We start from the raw sequence: 22,351 nt of genomic DNA, 5'->3' as shown, positions 1-22,351 counted from the left end.
CTGTGCATAAGGTCACTGTGGGTCGGTACTGACTTGATGACACCTAACAACAACAACAGCATCCCACCCTAATCAGATCACATCACTCAGTGGAGAGATGATTGCTTTATTACATAACTGAGAAACCACTGAGAATAATGGTCCAGGCAACTAATATATGTTTTTGAAGAGTATGATTCATTCTGTCTTTCTATCATTCCACTAGAACAGTGTTTTCCATAATCTGTGTTCCAACATTCAGTGGCCACTGTTTCATCCTTACCTCATATGAGACTCAGTAGTGTTGGACCTTACTGACACTAATTTCTTGACTAATCCCATCATCCACATTTTTCTCCTTTCTGTTTTTCTGTTTATCCTTGTATATCTACTTTGCTTATTCTTCTTTTGTCCATTTCTTAAATATTGATGCCTCTCAGGATTTTGATCAAAATCCTTTGGTCTCATTCTCTACACATTCCCTCCATATTCCCGTACACTGGCCTGGCTAAAGAATCTCACAAATAAAATATGACCCAAATTATTTCTGTATTTCTTACCAGGACCATAACCTCTCTGAAGACATGTACTTTATATATACTGTTCATTTTTGTATTCTCAGAACTCAGTAGCACACAGTCAGAACTCAATAGCTATTTCTTTAATGACCTACCAAATGAATGCATGAACAAACTTAACAACTTGCGTAGGTACTATTGTAGCAACAATACAGTATTTTGATATTAGCCCTTCTACTGGTACCACATTATATTCTATTAGTACATGATTGAGGGCACAGGAGAATTACTTTTAAAATCACATTCTTTGCTTTTTCCATGACTTATTTGCCCTATTATGGTTCGTAGGGAACATTAAGATGAAGAAATAGAAATGGAGGGGAAGGAATAGGAAGGAGATGCGAGAGTAAGGAGAACATTTCTTCAAATATTACATTTTCCAAATGCTGCAATGTTTCTAAGGTTTTTGTTTAGTTCATTAATTTCCTTTAAGAATTATCTATATTATTTGGGAAATAAGATATTTTGCAGATGCTACTAAATTCTGAATAATGCTTAGCTATATTATTTCTTTTTAACTTTTTCCCTGCATTTTCATGACAGTTTGCTTCTTAGCCATAAAGTGGTTATTGAGAGTCATATAACAGGAAGATGTAAAATATATAATGTAGATTCTTTTATATCTTCTATGATGAGTATTTTTATGATCATCTGAGTGTTCAGTGATCAAGAATATATGAGAACTTCAAAAGGTTCATGAAAAATTTTATTATCTTATAATTCCATTTTTTCTGTAAGCTTTTCGAAGACCCTCATATATGCTTGTTATGAGTTTAGCCATCATATCATTTAGGGGATACTGGGAGAATATACGCTATGGTCCCACTACTGTTCTCAGGAACACACACCTAAGGCACACACAGCCAACAAGTGAGCAGCAACACCTATCAGACAATTTGTAGTATCCATTGCATGTTACTTGGCCAGAAAGATAGTATCTTACCATAATATACATGTTTTTAGTCTTGCCTGTCACCATGAACAATTCTGTAAGTGTTTAGGGTTTCTCTGTATATGCCATTTTTATTTATTCTTTAGTGTGTGGTCTTTTACATTTCTCTGTCTCTCTCTCTCTCTCCCTCCTGCATTTCAGTGAGCGGTTTCTGGTGAGACTGAACAAGAATGGTGGTCCAAGGAACCCAGAGAAGATAGAACGAATGTGTGCCCTTTTTACAGTATGTGCAAATTCTCTTTCCCTTCTCTGCTGCTGTTGATTCTAACCAGGGCCTGCTATGTGGATTTTGTTACCCTGGAAATGAGTATTTATTCTTTTTTCTTTACATGCTGGGGAAAATAGGACTTGATTTATGTTTCTGTCAGGTTTTAATGAAATATTTAAAGAAAACTGAAATCACCTGCAGGCTATAATTAAATTTTTTATTAAATAAATACAATTTTGTGCCTTTTACTGATGTAAAAGACACTTAAAATCTAAGAAAAGTTTTTTTTCTTAGTTTCCTTATTCAAGGCCACTGGGAATTTCTTTGATGTGTAAATACAGTTTATCTTAAAGGCATCTACCAAATTTATAACTTTGCAATTTGTTTAGTGCATATGAAGAGAGGGACAAACTAAAAAGTCCTTCTCTTCCAAATACAAATGGAGGGTTTTTGCCAGTTGCTGTCTGTAATAAATTTAGTTCTTTTTTATGTGACTACTCATGGTCTCTGCCATTATGGACCCATCGTCTTAGAAAAGGTTTTTTATTATGCTTATTGGAAAGTACTAAACTTCACAATAACCACTTTGCCATATGTGTACCTCAAGTTGACTCAGACTTAAAATTTTTTTACCCAGTTACAAAACTGTTTATTTGCGTTAATTTATTTATTGAAGACGAAAACAAGAATATGTCACAATTTTAAGCCAATTTTGACTCTCATGAATTCTTTGATCTGCTTTACTGATACTGAGGTATGTCAGAAGCTAGTCAGTTCAGGGATCTATGATAGCCTCACAGTGCCACTGCCCTTAACTGGCACATGATTGACTATTCCTAGTCAGATATCTTGAAATTTACAGTGTGTTTCTTAAATACAAGTGGGATTTATCTGGGGGTCTAATATGTGACCTTATCTGAAAGATAAAACTGTATTTGCTCACCTGACTTTTCAGGGTTGTTTTTTTTTTACTACAACTTTATCTTTCAAAATGTCAAATGATATTACTGCAGAGTTAAAAACCACTTCATGGAAATAGCTTTTATTGAAAATGCCCCAGAGATAAAGAAAAACTGACTTACAAATCTAGCTAAATTAATACGATGTTGGTGCCTATGTCTGAGTTCAGTATTAAAGGCTTAGGAGAGTACCTAGAAAGAAAGAGACGGGAAAACTGACTGCTGAAGATAGTTTAGAGAATTGAGTCTGACAAGAGAAAACTGATCTTTGTTCTTTCTTTTTAGTAGAAAAAGAACAAAGAAAGATTCTAAATTGCAGTTAATGGGATTTGAGTTAGAATATCAGCAGAAGAGTTTCCAAAGTTAGAGTACTTGATCCCTTGGTGTGGTATTCTAGGGAGGTCAGGGGTTTCCTTTCTGTAGCAGAATTAGAACTAGAATGACAAGTGAATACTGACCATAGGAGGTTTTTCTCTCTTCTGAGTCTCTGATATTAATTTGGTAAAGCAGCAAGAAAAATTGCTGATGCCTTGTTCCTAGGCATTTTGGCAACAGAATTGTGTGTGTGTGTACTATCCTTGAATTTGATGAGTGTAGTCCTTGTCGCTTGAAAAATGAACTTAATTATGATAGGTATTTGAATGTAATTATAGTAATCCAAAAATTTCACTTAGCAGTAGGTTAGTTATCTGTATGGGCCCATTGGCTTGAGCTATAGCTACAACTCCATAAATTTTGATATATGTAACTGCACTCTTGTTCTGCCAAAGTGAGAAGGAGCAAAGCTGCTAAATATCCCGCCTTCATAGTTCCCTATGGAGTCCTGGTGTAGTGCTGTGAGTTATTGTCTGATTTTTATTGATTTTAAATAAATAATGCTGAGAATTCTGGGTACCATGTCCAACATGGTCAGAAAAAACCCCTATCCAATAATTTGTACCATAAATTATACGCAAGACTTCTATTTCTTCTCTTAGCCAGACCCAAAGGATAAATCCAGTGTTCTTATATGCAGTCCATCTGGTTAATGTTTGATCACCTTTGGTAACTGATTTTTAATTCTCTTGTTACACTAGCATTAATAATTATACTCATAGGTCATTTGATAGTTTGAATTAGCACCATCCAAGCTATGTACAAGGAGACATTTCATCTTGATTATGTAAAACATTTTTATATCCTTCTATAATATGTAATGTACATGTTTCTATTCTAAAAAGTACATAAAAATGTTCCATCTTTTATTTTAACATGTTTATTATTCAGTAGCCATCTTATGAAGTGTCAAAATACAATGCTACTTTGCAAATACCATTTTAAATTCCTCTTTTAAATGAAAGGAATTAGTAAAATGGAGACAACATCTTTTTTAAAATATTAAAAAAAAAAAACAACTTTATTGTGATTTCACAAATAACCAATTTATATTAAATTATTTTGTAATTTACTTCATTGTAAGCATGTTTTATTATTCTAATGAGAACTTAGAAGACTATAACCATCCAGAATCTAAAAGCATCAATTTTACCATTACATATTGCTTTTTTTTTAAAGCCTACATGCCTCTAGTTGTTTTTTTTCACTTTTAATTTTTATTTATTTTGTTGCTGAGAATATACGCAGCAGTACATCAATTAAACAATTTCTACTTGTACAATTCATTGACATTGATTGTATTTTGCAAGTTGTATAACTCTTCACACCCTCCTTTACTGAGTTATTCAACTCCTCCATTAACATGAACTTACTGCCCCTAAAATTTCTTATGTTTCCAGTTTTGTTTACCTTTTTAGATAGTTCTTAAAAGAGAATATTGCTTAAGGCAGTTCTTTACTAGTTTATAAAAACTATTCTTTGGTTTTAAGAAGACTTAAAGGAATATTTCTGACTTAAAGTTTAAATATTATTTCAGGACACTAGTTTCAGGGGTTATCCAGCCCAAACTGCATGGTCCCAGAAAGTCTAGAGTCCATGAGAATTTGAAATTTTATTCTGCTTTTTCTAATCCCTTTTTTATCAGAATTCTTGTATGTAGTCTGTCATCAAGATGTTCAGTAGCAGTAGGTACCGTCTAGTTCTTCTGGTCTCATGGCAAAGGAGGCAGTTGTTTATGGACACAATTAGCCATACATTCTATATATCTTTCTTCTCTTTTTCCCAACTCACCTCCTTCCTTTGGTGATCCAGGTGAATAGAAATCAATTGTCATACCTTGGATATCAGTTTGCAACCTTGATTCACCCCAGGTGCTATTCAATGAACTAGGAGGTAGAACAGAAGCACTAAACACATTTTTAGGCCAGTTACTGGAATGTCCCATGAATCCATGACCATAAACTTCCAAACCAAGAAACCAGATATGACATTTTTTGTTTGTTTTTTTTTGTTTTAGACAAGCAGTTTCAGCAACTACTCTTTTTTGTTATTGTCATTATTGTAAATATATCAGTCACACGACTTTTTTCAGTTTAACTTTTTACAGGTACGGTTTATTGACAGCAATTATAATAATTGGCAGTACAACTCTACCCTTAATCAGTGCACAATACCCTTCATAGTTCACCACCTCCTTACCTCCTTCCTCCCACCCCTACACTAATAAACTTTGACCTCTATACTTTGGCCTTTTCTTGTCTTTTTTATAAGTGAGGTCGTATGATACTTATCCTTTTGTGATTGACTTACTTCACTCATCATAGTGTTTTCAAGCTCCATCCTGATTGTAGCATATATCAAGAGTTTATTTCTTCCACTGGTTGATGAGTATTCCATAGTATGTAAGGACCACATTTATTTATCCATCTCTGTTGATGGATACTTAGATTGTTTCCATCTTTTGGCTATTGGGAATAGTGCTGCGCTAAACATTATTGGAACACTTCTCCAGTCATGATGAGAATACAAAATAGTACAGCCATTATGGGAAACAGTGTGGTGGTCCCTTCAAAAATTAAAAATAGAACTACCACTGATGTGGTTGTTGTTTGGTACTGTTGAGTCAGTTCTGACTTATTGCAGTCTTATGTACAACAGAATGAAACATCACCTGGTCATATGTCCAGTAACTCCACTCCTAAGTATATACCCCAAAGACTTGAAAACAGAGACATGTACACCAGTGTTCATTGCAGCGCTATTTATATACTACTTTTTAGTGTCCCCTTTTCTTTGCACATGTTCAGAATCATTTAACAGGACAAAGTTGGGGCTAGTATGACATAAACAAGGCAGGTAATCCTGAGAGACAGTGCCTCTTTAAATTTTGTACCTTAGGTGTGTTGTTTAACCTCTTTCTAGCCCTAATCCTACAACAGAGTGTAAAAATATAGCAAAGATGGGGATCTCAAAGCTCACGTCAGATCATGGCTGCCACTTGATTGCCCTTTTCACCTGTTTTACTGAAGAGAGACAAGCATTTGGATCCAAACAAAAGATGAAAGATGCTAAAGAAATGGCACTAAGGGACCCTTTCCTAGAAACAAAAGGAACATTATTGGAATCTTTTCCATTTAGCAAAGAGAATACTGAATAAACCATCACTACTAATTCTCAACAATGGCTAACTAGGAGTGAGAAACTAATTAACAATCTAATGAAAAGTCTCAAACAAAATACATACTTATTTTAAGTATAATGCTAAAGTATAAATGCATACCGTAAATAAACATTTTATTCAAAAATGTGTTCATAATATAAGTACTTAGTATATAAGTATTTACTTAGTATATAAGTATTTATATTACTTTTTGGTTTGAAAAAGTTTCTGACTATGAGTTGTAATAAATTTGATCTTGTTGGATTAGAAGTTAACTCTTAAATTTTCCAGATAAAATTATTTTCAGTTATACTTAGTGTAAATTATATATATCTAAATTTAAAATGGAAATGTTATATATATATAAATTTAAAATGGAAATCAAATTGTTGAGGTTTCACTGAGATCAAATTAATTTATTTTCAAGGATTTGACCTAGTGTGTGAAAATCATTAATTTGTGGATAATGAGATAAATGTAAAATTAGAAGAAAATAAAATTAAAATTTTAGTCGCAAATAAGCTTTTTGGTGTTTTTTTTTTTTCTACATTGAATATTATTTATTCCTTTTGTTACAGAATGTGTTTATGTGATGTTAGAATAAACATGAGATAAGGTATTATCATGAAGTTTTCTAATGTGAGAACTCTTATGTATATTTAATTTCTTAAGTGGTCTAAGTAAGGCTGGAGACATTTTATCAAGAAAATAACTTCCTAAAACGTTTATCTTAAACATCACTACAGTAATTTCATAAACAGAACTGTTGTGTGCTTTAGTTCCCGTCCCCCACTTACAATATGCTAAAAGCAACAAAAGCAAATCCATTTTTGAGGTTCAGAATGAAATTTTAATTATTTCCAATGTATCTATTGCCTTAATTTACTTATGTTTTCTCTTTTCTTAGGATCTGAGCAGCAAAGATATGAAGAGAGATTTATATATAGTTGCCCATGTGATCCGAATAGGTACTGTTCACTTTATCCATTCAGATGATTAAGATCAACCCAACTTAGAATTCATGAGCATTGTCTTCTCCCACCTTTTACATGTTATTTCAGGCTTCAGGATTAGAGTCCAGCTTGAATTTTGCCTTTGCTTTAAACTCGGCTGTTTTGGTAGATGTGCTTGATATAAATAAGAGCTTTTTCTCTCTCTCTCTCTCTCTCTCTCTCACATTTGAGACCTTTTGCTCCCTCTTTGTTTTGGACCCAAATTCTTCATTTAAATGGAATTTTTTTACATTCTGTCCATCACGTCATCACATTGCCTTGCCCCTTTATCACCCCTTTCCTTTAGAGACCTTATAGCAGGTTGCTGGGGTTTGGGAGTGGAGGGGCAAATGGCCCTTGCTGTTGGGACATATCCAAGATTACATATCTATGCTGTTTTACACAAAATTAGAGTCACCATCATCACTCCAGTTGATGGGTGGTATCTTGCATTTGGCACTCCCAAAATGAAAGTGATTTATGCTACTGTTAAGTTTGGTTTTCCCAATCTTACTTCAAACTTATGATCGAATTGTAAGGACTATGAATAACCAATTCTTCTTTTATAGGCTTGGATTCTTACACATCTTACTAATTTTTATCAAAGAATGTCTTCTAATCCATAGCTAACAATGCAACTGTTTTTTTTGTACGTAATAAAGCATTTGTTTGAGGCTCCAGTTTTGTTTGCTCAGCATTTGGTGAGCAGGGAAATCAAGCTCTCATCCACTTTCTGAGTTGCTCTTAGAAGATGGTTCAGGAGTAACTTTGGCAGCAGAATTTGGTTAGAAGAACAACACATTGTCATCTTTATCTGTGCATGCATAATTTATTGCTGGAAACTAAAATACTGAACTTTGGAGCCTTAATATGCCTGGCAAATTTAAATTTAGTTTATTTAAGAAATAATGAAGTACAAAAAAAAAAAAAAGAAATAATGAAGTACAGTGATTTATTGTTATATGATTAATTATTAGACTTTTGACGTTGGTTTGGGGACAGGTGATAAGGGTGATTGACTGAATGTGCCCTGGCCAGAGACCTGTTTGAGATCATCTACATAAATATCTTTGCATCCTTGCAAATCTGCCTTCAGCCCTCTAGCCTCAGCCTTCCAATTCAGAGTATTTCTAAGGTGCCTGTAGCTCTGGCATCCTCAGATGGCAGTCAAGATGATGCTAAAATAAATAAATAAATAAATAAAAGACATTCTCAATCTGAATGGTATTTTCTGCTGTGTCCCAGGGCGGATGCTCCTGAATGACTCAAAGAAGGGTCCTGCCCACTTGCACTACCGGCGACCATATGGCTGTGCAGTGCTTAGCATCTTGGATGTCCTACAGTCACTCACAGAAGTAAAGGAAGAAAAGGATTTTGTTCTTAAGGTGTACACGTAAGTAATGGACATTGGGAGTGTTTATGATTTTCAACATAAGACATTCCAGCACTGCCTTTAAGCGGTTCTCAGACCTTGTGGTACATAGAATCACCAGGATAAAAGACTAGGAGTTTTTTAGAAAATGTAGAGCTTTAGATCTAAGGTCTAGGTTAGGGTACAGGCAGTAATATTTTTAATATACTTTCAGATAACTGAAACAACTGGAGTCTGAGCTGTCTATCCATAGTGGCACTGTAGAGTAAGCACTAGACTGCTAATCACAAGATCAGTGGTTCAAACCCGTCAGCAGCTTTGTGGAAAGATAAGGCTGTCTGCTCCTGTAAAGATTTACAGTTTTGGAAATCCTATGTTGTTTATGAATTGGAATCAACTCAGTAGCAGTGGGTCTTGGTTTAGATTATCTTAAAATAAGGGTCTCTCATTACTCAGTGATTAAAGTGCTTGCCTGCTAACCATAAGATCAGCACTTTGAACACGTCACTTGCTCCACGAAGAAAAATGAGGCAGACTGCTTCCATAAAGGTTATTGCCTAGGAAACCCTAGGGGACAGTTCTACTCTGTCCTATACGGTCGCTATGAGTTGGAATCAACTCAATGGCAGTGTTCCTAAAATAAAAGTCTAATAGTAAGTATTTCCTTTTTTCTCCAGGATGGATCGGCCTTCTTAAATATTTACAGAAAAGCTAACAATGTAATCACATATGTGTCTCTGATATAAAAGAGTTTTATATATGAAATACTTTCCTACCAACTATTATAACTGAGTTCACTACTGATGAGGAATGCTTTAAAGGATGATCATAAGTCAGGTTGTTCTGTCTTTAAAGAAAAGTTCATTTTTCTGAGAAGCTGTGGTCTGACATATCCGACAGTGTTCATCAGCCAGGGAATCTACTTTTCAGAAGCAGTGTTTGTTGTTGTTAAGTGCCTTCGAGTCGGTTCTGACCCATAGTGACCCTGTACAGGGTTTCTGATCCCCTCCTAATTCTTGTTAAGCAATAGAAAAACAAAACAGCAGAATAAGTAAAACAAACATAGAATCCTAGTAGATGTATATCTTTGCTTAAACACATAAGACACAATAGTAGTGCTGGGGGAAAACAGGATCAGTTGATGAGTTCGGTACATTTTTAAAGTGTGTTTCGAACTGAGAATTAAAAAAAAAAATCTGCTCCTTCTGATTTTAACCTGATAATTTTCTCCCAAATTAAATACAGTAAGACTGTCCATCACTGTGTGAATATATCTTTACTTTTGTATTGTATGGAGATTTTCCTGTGTTGTCTGTTGTTCTTGCTCAAACATGAAAAGAATTTCATTTAATTCACATTAATACTTAATTTGGTCCTGTAAATAATCACTCATATTTGATTAGTTAAAAAAAACAAACAAACAAACAAAAAAAAAAAACCCAGATCTCTTTACCTATTTTACCTAAAGCTCTGTTCTGTTCAAGTAGTATACTCTGTAAGACAAGGATCTTCCTTAAGAGTAGTAAGTTACAAAGTAAACTTTAGCTGACTTACTCCATGTATCACATCTCTTCATTTATAACTGGTGTAATCTGCTTCTTGATAATGCTTTCCTCTCTTTGTAAAAAGACTAAACAGAAATCTACAATAATTTTTCATCATCTTATTCCACTCTATCTGTCTTTTATAAGGGGTATATGCATAGCACTGGAGAATTGCATATCTTTGCATGTATCAACCATTCCTCACTTCGGTGCAAATTCATAATGTGGATGGGGCCTTATACTGCATGTCTCTCTTGAAATTATGCTACCAGGCTTAATTGGCCTAGTCACTTCTAAAACAAGTTTTCAGTACCAACATGTCACTTTGAAAGGAGTAGGATTCCTATATACTCTTTTCTTAACTTCTTTCTTCAGTATCTAGTATTTAAGCTCTAAAAAGTTGTTTTTATAAAGAAGTTAGTTTTTTTTTTAAGTTTAAAGGGTTAATAGAATTAAAATTGAGGATAGTTTTTCCACTTGAAAATGTTCAGTCTTTCAGACAGACTCCCAAATACATATTTATGATTTGATTTTATGTGCAATGTGCAATTCCTCTAGGATTAGTGATTTAAATTCACATCAGCACAGTGAATCCAGCCCTCAGGAAAGGAAATATTTCCCAGTGAGTTTCAGGGGATGTATTTGTTGGTAGATTGAATTGGAAGCGTAAAAGGTTTACCAATTGCGACTAATATTACTTTTAGTTCTTGCTGAGGGCAGGATTTTGCAACAATGAAACCTCTTTAGTTTAATCGATGAATTGGCAAAAGATCTTATTAGTTGTTGATACTGTAATAATTTCTTTCATTATTCAGAGTTGGCCTTAACCAAAGCAGATTCAAACTGCTTTCTATCTCTGCCCAAACTACTACTCTAACTTTATAACTATTGTTTAATATCATGTATGTATGAGACATACTACATTCTTTTAAGAAAATCACTACAAGAATGTAGGCATGATAACTGGGTGGCTAATTCACCAAAAACCTTAAAAGTTACAAATTAATAACCACAGTACAGTTTCATCTGATATGTATGTATTTTTTCTCCTGGCCATAGGGACAAAGGGTCACAAGAAATCATAGTGCTTGCTGAACCTGGAATTAGAAACAAAAGAGGAAAGGAGGAGAATGCCAAGCACCAAAGCCAACATGGGGAGCAAGGGTGGGCCCATAAATAGTGCATGTGACTCTGAATATGTGATAATCACTGTTCAACTTCAGAATGAAAAAATCCAAACCAACATATTTTTTCTTTTTTAATCTTAGGATCATGAAGATTGATGTTTACATGGTCCATTAGACCACTGTACTAATTGTTTCCATGTGTCTTTGATTTTTTCACTCTTCTTTTATCCAGTAGGGAAAGACCAATAGTTGTTCATTAGATGTCCACTTATGTACTTGTAAGACCCCAGTCACTACTCACCAAAGTAGAATGTAGAACATTGTTTTTGTGGACTATGTTATGCCAATTGACTTTGGTCCTTAGATTCCCCAAGACTATGGTCCTTAGACCCAAGACCCAGTAACTCATTACCTCAAGATATCTGGTTATGTTTGAGTTTATATTTCATAACTTGATACCCATATTCTTCATATTCATGGGTATGTTTTCAGCAAAAGACAAATATACAAATATCCTTTGGCAAACCTATATGTATTTGTGGGTATGCTCCCACTCCATTTCCCACACACCTTCAGATTATATGTCTATCCATGCATTTACTTATAAATTACTTTATTGCAGGCCAAATCAACATTTTTAGACTAGCCCAAATGAAATTCCATCACTCTTCTGTCAGCTTGTCATTCTGTGGTGCTTTGTGAGTTGCTGTGTTTCTGGAAGCTATGCCTTGGGTATTTTAAATACCAGTAGGGTCACTCAAAGTGGACAGGTTTCAGATGAGCTTCCAGAGAAGACAGACTAGGAAGACGAAGAGACGAACTACTTCTGAATATTTAGTCACTGAAAACCTTGTGAATAGTAGAGAAACACTGTCAGATATAGTGCCAGAGAATGAGCCCCTCAGGTTGGAAGGCACTCAAAATGCGGCTGGGAAAGAGCTGCTGCCGCAAAGTACAGTTGACTGCAGTGATGTGAATGGAGTAAAGCCCGTGGGAGTAGGCCCACGGGACCTTCATTTGCTGATGGGGCACAACTCAAAATGATGAGAAACAGCTGTAAACATCCACTAATAATTGGAACATGGAATGTACGAAGTTTGACTCTAGGAAAATTGGAAATTGTCAAAAATGAAATGGAACACATAAACATTGATATCTAGGCATTAGTGAGCTGAAATGGACTGGTATTCACCATTTTGAATCTGACAAACACATGATTTACTATGCTGCAAATGAAAGATTGAAGAGGAATGTCATTACATTCATCGTCAAAAAGAACATATCCAGATTAGACATGAGGTACAACGCTGTCTGTGATAGGATAATATCCATGAACATACAGAGAAGACCAATAAAGACCACTGTTATTCAAATTTATAACCTACCCACTAAAGCCAGTGAGGATGAAATAGAAGAATTCTACCAACTTCTTAAATCTGAAATCAATCAAACATGCAATCAAGATGTATTGATCATTATTGGTGATTGGAATGCAAAGGTTGGGAGCAAAGAGGAAGGATCAGTACTTAGAAAATATGGCCTTGGTGATGTAAATGATGCTGGAGATCACATGATAGAATTCTGCAAAACCAATGATTTATTCATTTCAGATACCTTCTTTAGACAGCAGGAGAGATGACTATACACATGGACCTCACCAGATGGAATACATAGAAATCAAATTGACTGCATCTGCGGAAAGAGACCGTGGAAAATCTCCATATATTCACCCAAAACAAGGCCAGGGCAGATTGTGGAACAAACCATCAATTGCTCATATTCAAATACAGATTGAAGCTGAAGAAAATGAAAACAAGTCCACAAGAGCCAAAATATGACCTTGAATATTTCCCACCTGAATTTAGAGATTATCTGAAGAACAGATTTAATATATTAAACACTAAAGACCGAAGACCAGAAGAGTTGTGAGACGACATCAAGAACATCATACAGAAAGAAAGCAAAAAGTCATTAAGAAGACGAACGAGAAAGAAGGAAAAGGTCAAAATGGATGTCAGAAGAGACACTGAAACTTGCTCTCCAGCATAGAGATGCTAAAGCAAATGGAAGAAATGAGGAGGTACAAGAGCTGAACATAAAATTTCAAAGGTCAGCTCAAGAAGTCGAAGTCAAATATTACAAGGAAATGTGCCAAAATATGAAGTCAGAAAACCAAAAAGGAAGAACACACTCAGCATTTCTCAAGCTGGGGGAACTGAAGAAAAAAATCAAATCTCGACTTTTGTTATTGAAGGATTCTCTGGGCAAATTATTGAATGATGCAGAAAAAAAAGAAGATGGAAAGAATACACAGAGTCACTGTACCAAAAGGAAATGGTTGATGTTCAACCATTTCAAGAGGTAGCATATGATCAAGAGCCAATGATATTGAAGGAAGAAGTCCAAGGTGCATTAAAGGAATTGGCAAAGAACAAGGCACCAGGAATTGATGAAATACAAATTGAAATATTTCAAGAAAGGGAGGCAGAACTAGAGCATTCACTCATCTATGCCAAGAAATGTGGAAGACAGCTGTCTGGCCAACTGAGATCCGTATTTTTGCCCATTCCTAAGAGAGGTGACCCAGTGGAATCCGGAAATCATCGAACAATATCTTTGATATCCCATGCAAGTAAAGTTTTACTAAAGAGAATACAGAAACAGCTGGAACCATACATTGACAAAGAACTTCCAGAGGTTCAAGCCGGATTCAGAAGAGGCCGTGAAATGAGGGATATCATTGCTGATGTCCGATGGATCTTGGCTGAAGGCAGAGAATATCAGAAAAATGTTTACCTGTGCTTTATTGACTATGCAAAGGCCTTCGATTGTGTGAATCATGACAAGCTATGGACAACATTGCAAAGTATAAAATAGTTATGTGCCCATGAGAAATCTGTACATGGACCAAGAGGCAGTTGTTCAAACAGAACATGGGAACACTGAATGGTTTAAAATTAAGAAAGGTGTGCTACAGGGTTGTTTTCTTTCACCATACTTATTCAACCTGTATGCTGAGCAAATAATATGAAAAGCTGGGTTGTATGAAGAAAAACATGGCATTAGGATTGAAGGAAGACTCATTAGCAACTTGCTGTATGCAGATGATACAACCTTGCTTGCTGAAAGTGAAGAGGACTTAAAATACTGATGAAGATCAAAGAGCACAGCCTTCGTTATGATTAGCATCTCAATGTAAAAAAAAAATCCTCACCACTGGACCAATAAACAACATTCTTGCAGGGGAGAAAAGATTGAGGTTGTAAAGGACTTCATTCTTCTTGGATCAACCATCAACACTCATGGAAGCAGCAGTCAAGAAATCGAACGATATATTGCATTAGGCATATTTTCTGTACAAGACCTTTTTAAAGTGTTGAAGAACAAAGATGTCAGCTTGAGGACTAAGGTGCACCTGAACCAAGCCATGGTGTTTTCAAAGAGGAAGACCCCCAATAAGATGGATTGGCAAAATGGCAGTATCAATGGGCTCAAGCATGTCAACAGTTGTGAGGTTGGCCCAGGACCGAGCAGTGTTTCATTTTGTTGTGAATAGGGTTGCTATGAGTCGGTACTGACTCAGTGGCACCTAACAACAACAAATGAAATTGAATAAATAACTACTTAGATTATTATATTTATCATTTTAGTTACAACATTTTTAGTCACATATAAAATGTATATTTCAAATTATGTACAATTACATAATATGTAAAACTGAGAAATATTGCTTTTCCCCTATTCCTGGTATGGTGCTGAAGGATAAGCACTAAACTGCTAACTAAAAGATGTTAGTTCAAACTTACCAGCCACTTCTTAGAAATCCTATACAAGGTTGCTATGAGTTTGAACCGACTCGATGTCACTTAACAAGACAACATGTCATAAAATTTTTTATTCAAATTATTTATATGTATCTGTGTCATCAGGTCTTTGTTATAACTTGAGTTTCTTTTTGAGTCATCTGACATAGTTGTCCTGGGCACATTTTTTTTACTTTATATCAGGTTAGTACTCATATACCACTCTTTGAATCTGTGACATTGCACTAATTTTTGTGTTTTCATTTGTCCTGTAGTGTCATGTGTGTGATCTCAAGATACATCCATTTACCATGCTCTTTAAAGGTGATACTTAAAAGGCTTATTTATAGTTACATCCAACACTGCAATGTGGAGGTGTTACCCCAAGAATAGGTACTAAACTTATACAACTTTGGGAAGCGCTGTGACTGTATAATAACTATTGGACTGCTAACCACAAGATCAATTGTGTGATCCCACTGGCTTTCTGCTCCCGTAAAGATTTACAACCCTATACAGGGTCCCTATGAGTTGAAACCAACTTGATAGCACTTAGCAACAACAACAATACGCAATGTTTGGAACCAAGCTATGGTTAAGCACTCAGCTGCTAACTAAAAAAAGAACTGCAGTTCGAGCCCACAAAGCCACTCTTAGGGAGAAAGATAGGGCAGTCTACTTCCACAAAAATGTCCAGCTTTGCAGGCATCATGGGTCAGTTCTACTCTGTCCTACAAGGTCAGAGTCAGAATCAGCTCAGTGGCAACAGGTATATGTGAATGTAACTTTGCTGCTTTTTTAAAACAATCAATTTTGTCAAATAACCTTTTTATACATCTAAAACTCATGTTGGTGGAGGTCACTTCAAGCTTTCGTAACTTACCCAAATACTGTTGTCATGTTCAAAATGAAGGGATTCAGAGAGTTCCCCATAACATGAAAGACTTTGTGATGACAGAAATATAAGATGGCAGCCTCTTCTGTGAGGGATGATTGATTGAAAGAGAACCTCTCCTTATATTTGCGATACATACTAGGCCTATTCAGTCAGTTTCTCGGAATACTGCTTTTATATTCATTGCTTCATAGCTACCTTATTCATGAAACTGTCATAAGTTGAGGATGTCGGTGTAGGAACTGTTTTTAAATGGAAGCCTATCCTTTTATGGGAAAAGAGTCATTTAGTGGGCCACCCTCTTTTTAGTGCAGTTAAAAGAAGGCCTAAAGTTTTTTATATAATAACTTTACATGTAAATATTGCTTCAAACTTGATAACAACTCCGACTTTATCTCTTTCCTTGCTTCGGCCTTCTCAGTCTTGATGGATCATCAACCATTCAAGACTGTTTTGTACTCTTCCCATTATCATATAATGTTCAGGCCTATGTTGTTTGAGCATTTGCATCAAATATCTATTTTGTTGTTGCTGAGTGCTGTCGAGTCGATTCCGACCCATAGCAACCCTGTATAGGGTTTCCAAGGAGCAACTGGTGAGTTTGAATCACCGACCTGACCTTGCAGTTCAAACGGCTTTGCAGTCTGATGCATTAACCCACAGCACCACACCATTTAGAAAGACTCAAATCCAATATGTCTAGGCTTATGGAGCCACTCTTTTTTTTTTTTAAGTTTTTATTGTGGGTTGAGTGAAAGTTTACAGGGCATATCATCAGTTTTACATTCAACAAATCATACACCTTGTTTCATTACAATGATTACAATCCCCTCCACACACCATCAGATAACAGTTGTTTCTCTCTATTCACTTTAGTTCTTTTTTTTTTAAAACACTCATGCATATATAATAATTTACAGCACCAAAGGGTGCATTCTGCAAGTCTGCCTCCTGTCTATCATCTCTCAGTCCCTCTCGTCCCATGAATCTAGAGTCCTCAGCTGCTCCCTCTCTCCATGTCCCCATCTCTGCCTCCATCTCTAGTGTCGCTGCTTCTCTGGATTAGGTCTTGCATTCATCTTGTGCTCTTCTCCCTTAATGGTGCTAGCGTCCTTTGTTTCTGGACTGTAAGATTAACTGTTGTTGTTTTTGTTAAGTGCCGTCAAGTCAATTCTGACCCATAGCGACCCTGTATAGGGTTTCTGGGGAACAGCTGTTAAGTTTGAACTGCTGACTTTGAAGTTCAAACGGCTTTGCAGTCTGGCTCATTAACCCCCAGTGCCACACCAGGGGCAAACTTGTTTTTTTGTTGCCAAACTTGTACCTTTACAATTGTGACATTCACAATCAGTCATGATAGCCATTACTCACCAGTGAATCATAAGAATATTATCCCCATCTCTTTTAACCAGACCCGTCTAGACAGAATGAAAACTATTCAGTGGGGACTCTTTCTTCCCCCCACACACTCTTAAACTATACTCCCTCTTGAAACCTTATAAAGTAAGCCAGTGACTTCATGCCTTTATCACTCCCTCATTTTAGGTAGCCAATGTCTAAGTTGCCCATCCTTAAGGAGCTCTGATAGTGTAGTGGTTATGAATTGGGCTGCAAACCACAGGGTCAGCAGTTCGAAACTGCCAGCTGTTCCGCGGGAGAAAGATGAGGCTTTCTGCTCCCGTAAAGATTTACAGCCTCAGAAACCCTGTACAGGGTCGCTATGAGTCGGAACCGACTCCACGGCACATAACAACAACAAACCAATAATCTACCCTGGGTACAGAGGGGATAGCATTGATACTTGATGTGAAGACTCCTTCCCTCTCTGTTGGTATTTAGAGTTTCTCCCTCCATGAGTATAGGTCACGTTCATTAAATTGTAGCAATTTACTCTTATTTCCTTTGTCAAAATTTTTTGTTGTTTTTATCTTCCCCTAGTCAAGTTCTGATTATCAAGCCATCGAAGCTAGATCAAATGGGTATTATCTGTAAGTTTGGGTGTTCTTGTGTGTCTCCCCTCATTTCATATCAGCCAGATGCTTCACTCTCAGCTCTAGCCCGTGTCCCCATGTCTCACCACACTTTGGACCAACCAGCCCTTCCTCTTCTCTCTCTCATCTCCAGGTCAACGGGAATCTATGGAATGTGGTTGAACTCAGCCCATTTCTGCATTGCTGACTTTCCCCTCTTCCACTCACCAGTAGACCAATGTGGTTACCAGCAAGCTTACTTGCCTGCTCATGTGTTCCCTTTGAATTTCAGCCCTAGAAGGGGGTTCATCCTGAAGGAAGTTGATTGTTTGCCTTGATGGTTTCCTGGTGAACAGCTTCTTTATTCTTGTAGTATCCAATCATAGTGCCATTTTTCTTTCGGATTTGTCCTGATGATCTTTCTTTGAAAATGTATCTTTTGTCACTGTGATTGTTCCAGGCTGGTCTACTTGTCCTTTCTAGTGGGAATGTCCCACCTCAGAAGGTTCTGGATGGGGCTCAGGATTCTTCCTAAGGTCCTATACACTGCAAAGGTTCTGCAAGAGGCCTATTTCACTGGGCAAGTTCTAGAACCCCTTTAGGTATTCCAGTCAGTTATATGCTGAAGACAGAGCCACTCTATTTTTATGTGTGCACTCACTCTCTGGCTTCAGTGCTTATTTGCATTTGTTTGTATGTTGGAGCTGTTGTATTAAATAATGAGTCAGAATAAAGAAAATCAACTAAGGACAACTCTTATTTATGCAAGAGCATTGAACTAAGGGTTGGCACAAGAGGTTCCAAATATTCTCTGCCACAGGATACACATTTGCATCCTCTTCTCTTTTCTGTTCTGTCATTCCTCCATGAAGAATGCTGACTCAGAAAACCCAAGCATGGGGTCTGAATAAGTGTGCTGCATTCGTGTAATAACTTAATTAGCTGACTTAAATGGAATAAGGCATATAGGAGAGACAAAAGATGAGAACTCATGTGAACCCTCTGTGAATCAAACAAGAAAGGAATGAAGAAATAGATGAGAGAACTGGTTTTCCAGGAAATGAGATGTACCCAAATAAGGAGTATACAATATGCTGTATAAAGTAAATTTTCTGTCTTTTTTCCTAAGTAACTCTTGGTCCCTGATAAACTACAACTCGTACATTATTCCATCTGTAATATCTTTTGGCAGAATGTTTTTATTATGATAAAATGTACATATCATGAAAATTGCCATTTAAAACCATTTTTAGGTGTACAATTCAGTGGCATGAATTACATTCCACAATGTTTTTATCCAAAACTATTTCATCATCCCACACAGAAATTTTGTACTCTTTTAGTAATAGCTCCCCATTCCCTCTCCCCCATCTGTGGTAACCAAGAATCTACTTTCTATAAATGGGGTCATACAATATTTATCCTTTGTCATCTGGGTTATTTTACTTAGCATAATCTTTTCAAGTTTTATTCATGTTGTATATTGAAATTTCATTCTTTTTTATGACTAAATATTGTTGCTGTGTTAGGTGCCATCAAATTGCAACTCATGGCAACCCAGTACAGAGTTTCCAAGGCTATAAATCTTCCCTGGAACAGATCATCATTCTCCTGGGGAAAGGATGGTAGGCTCAAACCAATGACCTTGTGGTTAAGAGTCCAGTGCTTATTCTACAGCACCACCAGTACTCTCCTGGGTGGAATATTATTCCATGGCCTTGCCCCCCCTCTAGGAGCCCTGGTGTGGCGCTGTGGGCTAATGTGCTGGACTGCAAGGTTGCTTTGAATCTCAAGGTTACTGGTTCAAGCTCACCAGCCATTCCTTGGAAACACTATGCAGGGTAGCTAAAGGGCAGAACTGACTCAATAGCACTTACCAACAACAACAACATCCCACCCCTCTGGCCTCAAGCAGGGACTGCACAGATGCTACTGAAGGCTCAAAGGAGGAAGCCCCACAACACCACTGCCCCATGATACCAGGATGCCTTGTGCATCATTCCCATGCCCAAGGCTAAGGCTCTGCCCAGAGCAGTCCTGGCTAAGACGGTTGCAACAGTGGTGAAAGGAGGGACAAGAAAGTCAACAGTGGGGCAGGAGGGTGGGGATGGGGAAGGCCGAGGAGGGAAAGGGGTGCCTGAAAAAGTTTAAAACCCATTGTGAAGGGCAGGGAAAGCAGGCAGGAGGAAGGGAAGAAAGAGAGCCAATTACATGGGTCTGGGCTCATCCAGCATGTCTCTCTCCTATAATATTATATGGTGTTAGTACAATGTCCAAATCACATAATATGTGATGGATGTTAAGCAGCACATACTTGTGGTACTACAATGAAAATTGGAATACTAGTATCTCTTTTAGTCTCTGCTTTAAATTATTTTCAGCATATACTCAAGGGTAGAATGGTTAGATAATATGGTAATTCTGTGTTTCTATTTTTGAGAAACTATCAAACTTTTTCCATAGTGACTGAATTATTTTACATTTCTGCCAGGAATGGACAAGAGTTTCAATTTCTCTACATCCTCACCAGTACTTGTTATTTTCTGTTTTGTGATAGTAGCTATCCTAGTGGGTACAAGGTGGTATCATGTGATTTTAATTTACATTTTCCTAATGACTTAATAGCATTAAGCATCTTTTCCTGTGTTTTTTGATCATTTGTATATCTTATTTAGAGAAATGTCTTTTCAAGTCTTCTCTTATTTAAACTGGTTTTTTGTTTGTGTTTTTTTTTTTTTGTTTTTTTTTTAACTCTTGAACAGTAACTTCTCATTTCTTTCAGTCTTCAGGCCCTGGTAGTCATTGATATACTTCTACCACTGTGCATTAGCGTATTCTAGGCATTTCTTATATGCGAGATCATACTATATTTGTCCTTTTGTGTCTGACTTAATGTAACTCAGCAAAATGTTTTCAGTGTGCATCCATTCCAAAACATGAATGTAGAAGTATGAACCTTGAAAAATTGGAAGTTGTCAAAAGTGAAATGGAATGCATAAACATCGATATCCTAGGCATTGTTGTTGTTGTTATGTGCCATGGAGTCAGTTCTGACTCATAGCGATCCTGTACAGGGTTTACTGAAATGGACTGATACTGGTCATTTAAAATCTGACAACCACAGGGTTTATTACTATGCTGAGAATGACAGATGGAAGAGAAGTGGTGTACCATTCATCATCAAAAAGAACATTCAGCATCCTACCTTGAAATACAATGCATCTGTGATAGGATAATATCCATACATCTACAAGGAAGACCAGTTAGTACAACTATTATTCCAGTTTATGCACTAACCACTAAAACCAGTGATGTTGAAATAGAAGAATTCTACCAACTTCTTCAGAGTTGTGTTGTGGCACTGTGGGTTAATGCAAAGTTGATTTGAACTGTGAGGTCAGTGGTTCAAGCTTTCCAGCTGCTCCTCCAAAACTCTATATAGGGTTACTGTGGATCAGAACTGACTCAGTGGCACTTTAAAAAAACAAAAACCAACCTCTTCAGTCTGAAATTAATCAATCAAGATGCACTGATAATTATGGAAGGCAAAGGTTGGAAACAAAGACGAAGAATTAGTTCTTGAAAAATGTGGCCTTGGTGATAGAAATTATGATGGAGATCACATGATAGAATTTTACAAGACCAGTGACTTCTTCATTTTGAATACCTTTTTAAACAACATAAAAGATAGCTCTCACCAGGTGGAATACACAGCAATCCAATTGATTACATCTTTTGGAAGCAATAGTGTAAAAGCTCTGTATCATCACTTAAAACAAGGCATGATCAGACTGTAGAACAGACCATTTATTGTTCAGATGAAGTTCAGGCTAATGCTGAAAAAAATTAAAACAAGTCCATGAGAGCCAAAATACAACCTTCAACATATCCCTCCTGAATATAGAGATAGTCTCAAAAACAGATTTGAATAATTTGACACTAATGATTGAAGACCAAAAGAACTGTGGAATGACATCAAGAACATCATAGACGAAGAAAGCTAAAGGTCACTAAGAAGTCAAAGAAAGAACAGACCAAAGTAGATGTCAGAAGAGACTCTGAAACTTGCTCTCCAGCATAGAAATTCTAAAGCAAATGGAAGAAATGAAGAGGTAAAAGAGCTTAGTAGGAAATTTTGAAGGGCAACATGAGAAGACAAAGTCAGATATAACAAAATGTGCAAAAATCTATATTTAGACTGTCTAGGGATATTAGTCTCGCTCATATGATCCAAGAGTAAATAGACAAAGGTTCACAAAACAGCCTAAAAGCTTTAGAGAAAGGAAGATCGCTTAAGGGAAATAAGACCCAATATATCCAGATTACACTCCCAGCTAAGGTTACTCATGGTATAAGTAGATTTGTGTTATCTTTCAGTAACCCAGAAATTGATTGGAACTTAATCCAACAGCATTTTAGGAGGTTGTGGAACAATAT

At 36.5% G+C, this 22,351-nt stretch overlaps 1 protein-coding gene across 1 annotated transcript in view; it reads left to right on the top strand.

Annotated features, from left to right (window-relative positions):
* The window catches only part of DOCK3 (dedicator of cytokinesis 3), a 716,589-nt gene that overhangs the window by 460,883 nt on the left and 233,355 nt on the right, over positions 1 to 22,351 (top strand). Inside the window, exons 10-12 of the mRNA XM_006873644.1 lie at positions 1,651 to 1,732; positions 7,119 to 7,179; positions 8,449 to 8,596. Of these exons, the coding sequence (XP_006873706.1) occupies positions 1,651 to 1,732; positions 7,119 to 7,179; positions 8,449 to 8,596 (291 nt within the window). The remainder of the gene's footprint in view (positions 1 to 1,650; positions 1,733 to 7,118; positions 7,180 to 8,448; positions 8,597 to 22,351) is intronic.

The sequence above is a fragment of the Chrysochloris asiatica genome, unplaced genomic scaffold (genome assembly GCF_000296735.1).
Source record: "Chrysochloris asiatica unplaced genomic scaffold, ChrAsi1.0 scaffold00246, whole genome shotgun sequence".
NCBI classification, from domain to species: Eukaryota; Metazoa; Chordata; class Mammalia; order Afrosoricida; family Chrysochloridae; genus Chrysochloris; species Chrysochloris asiatica.
This window is presented reverse-complemented; position numbering and strand designations above follow the sequence as displayed.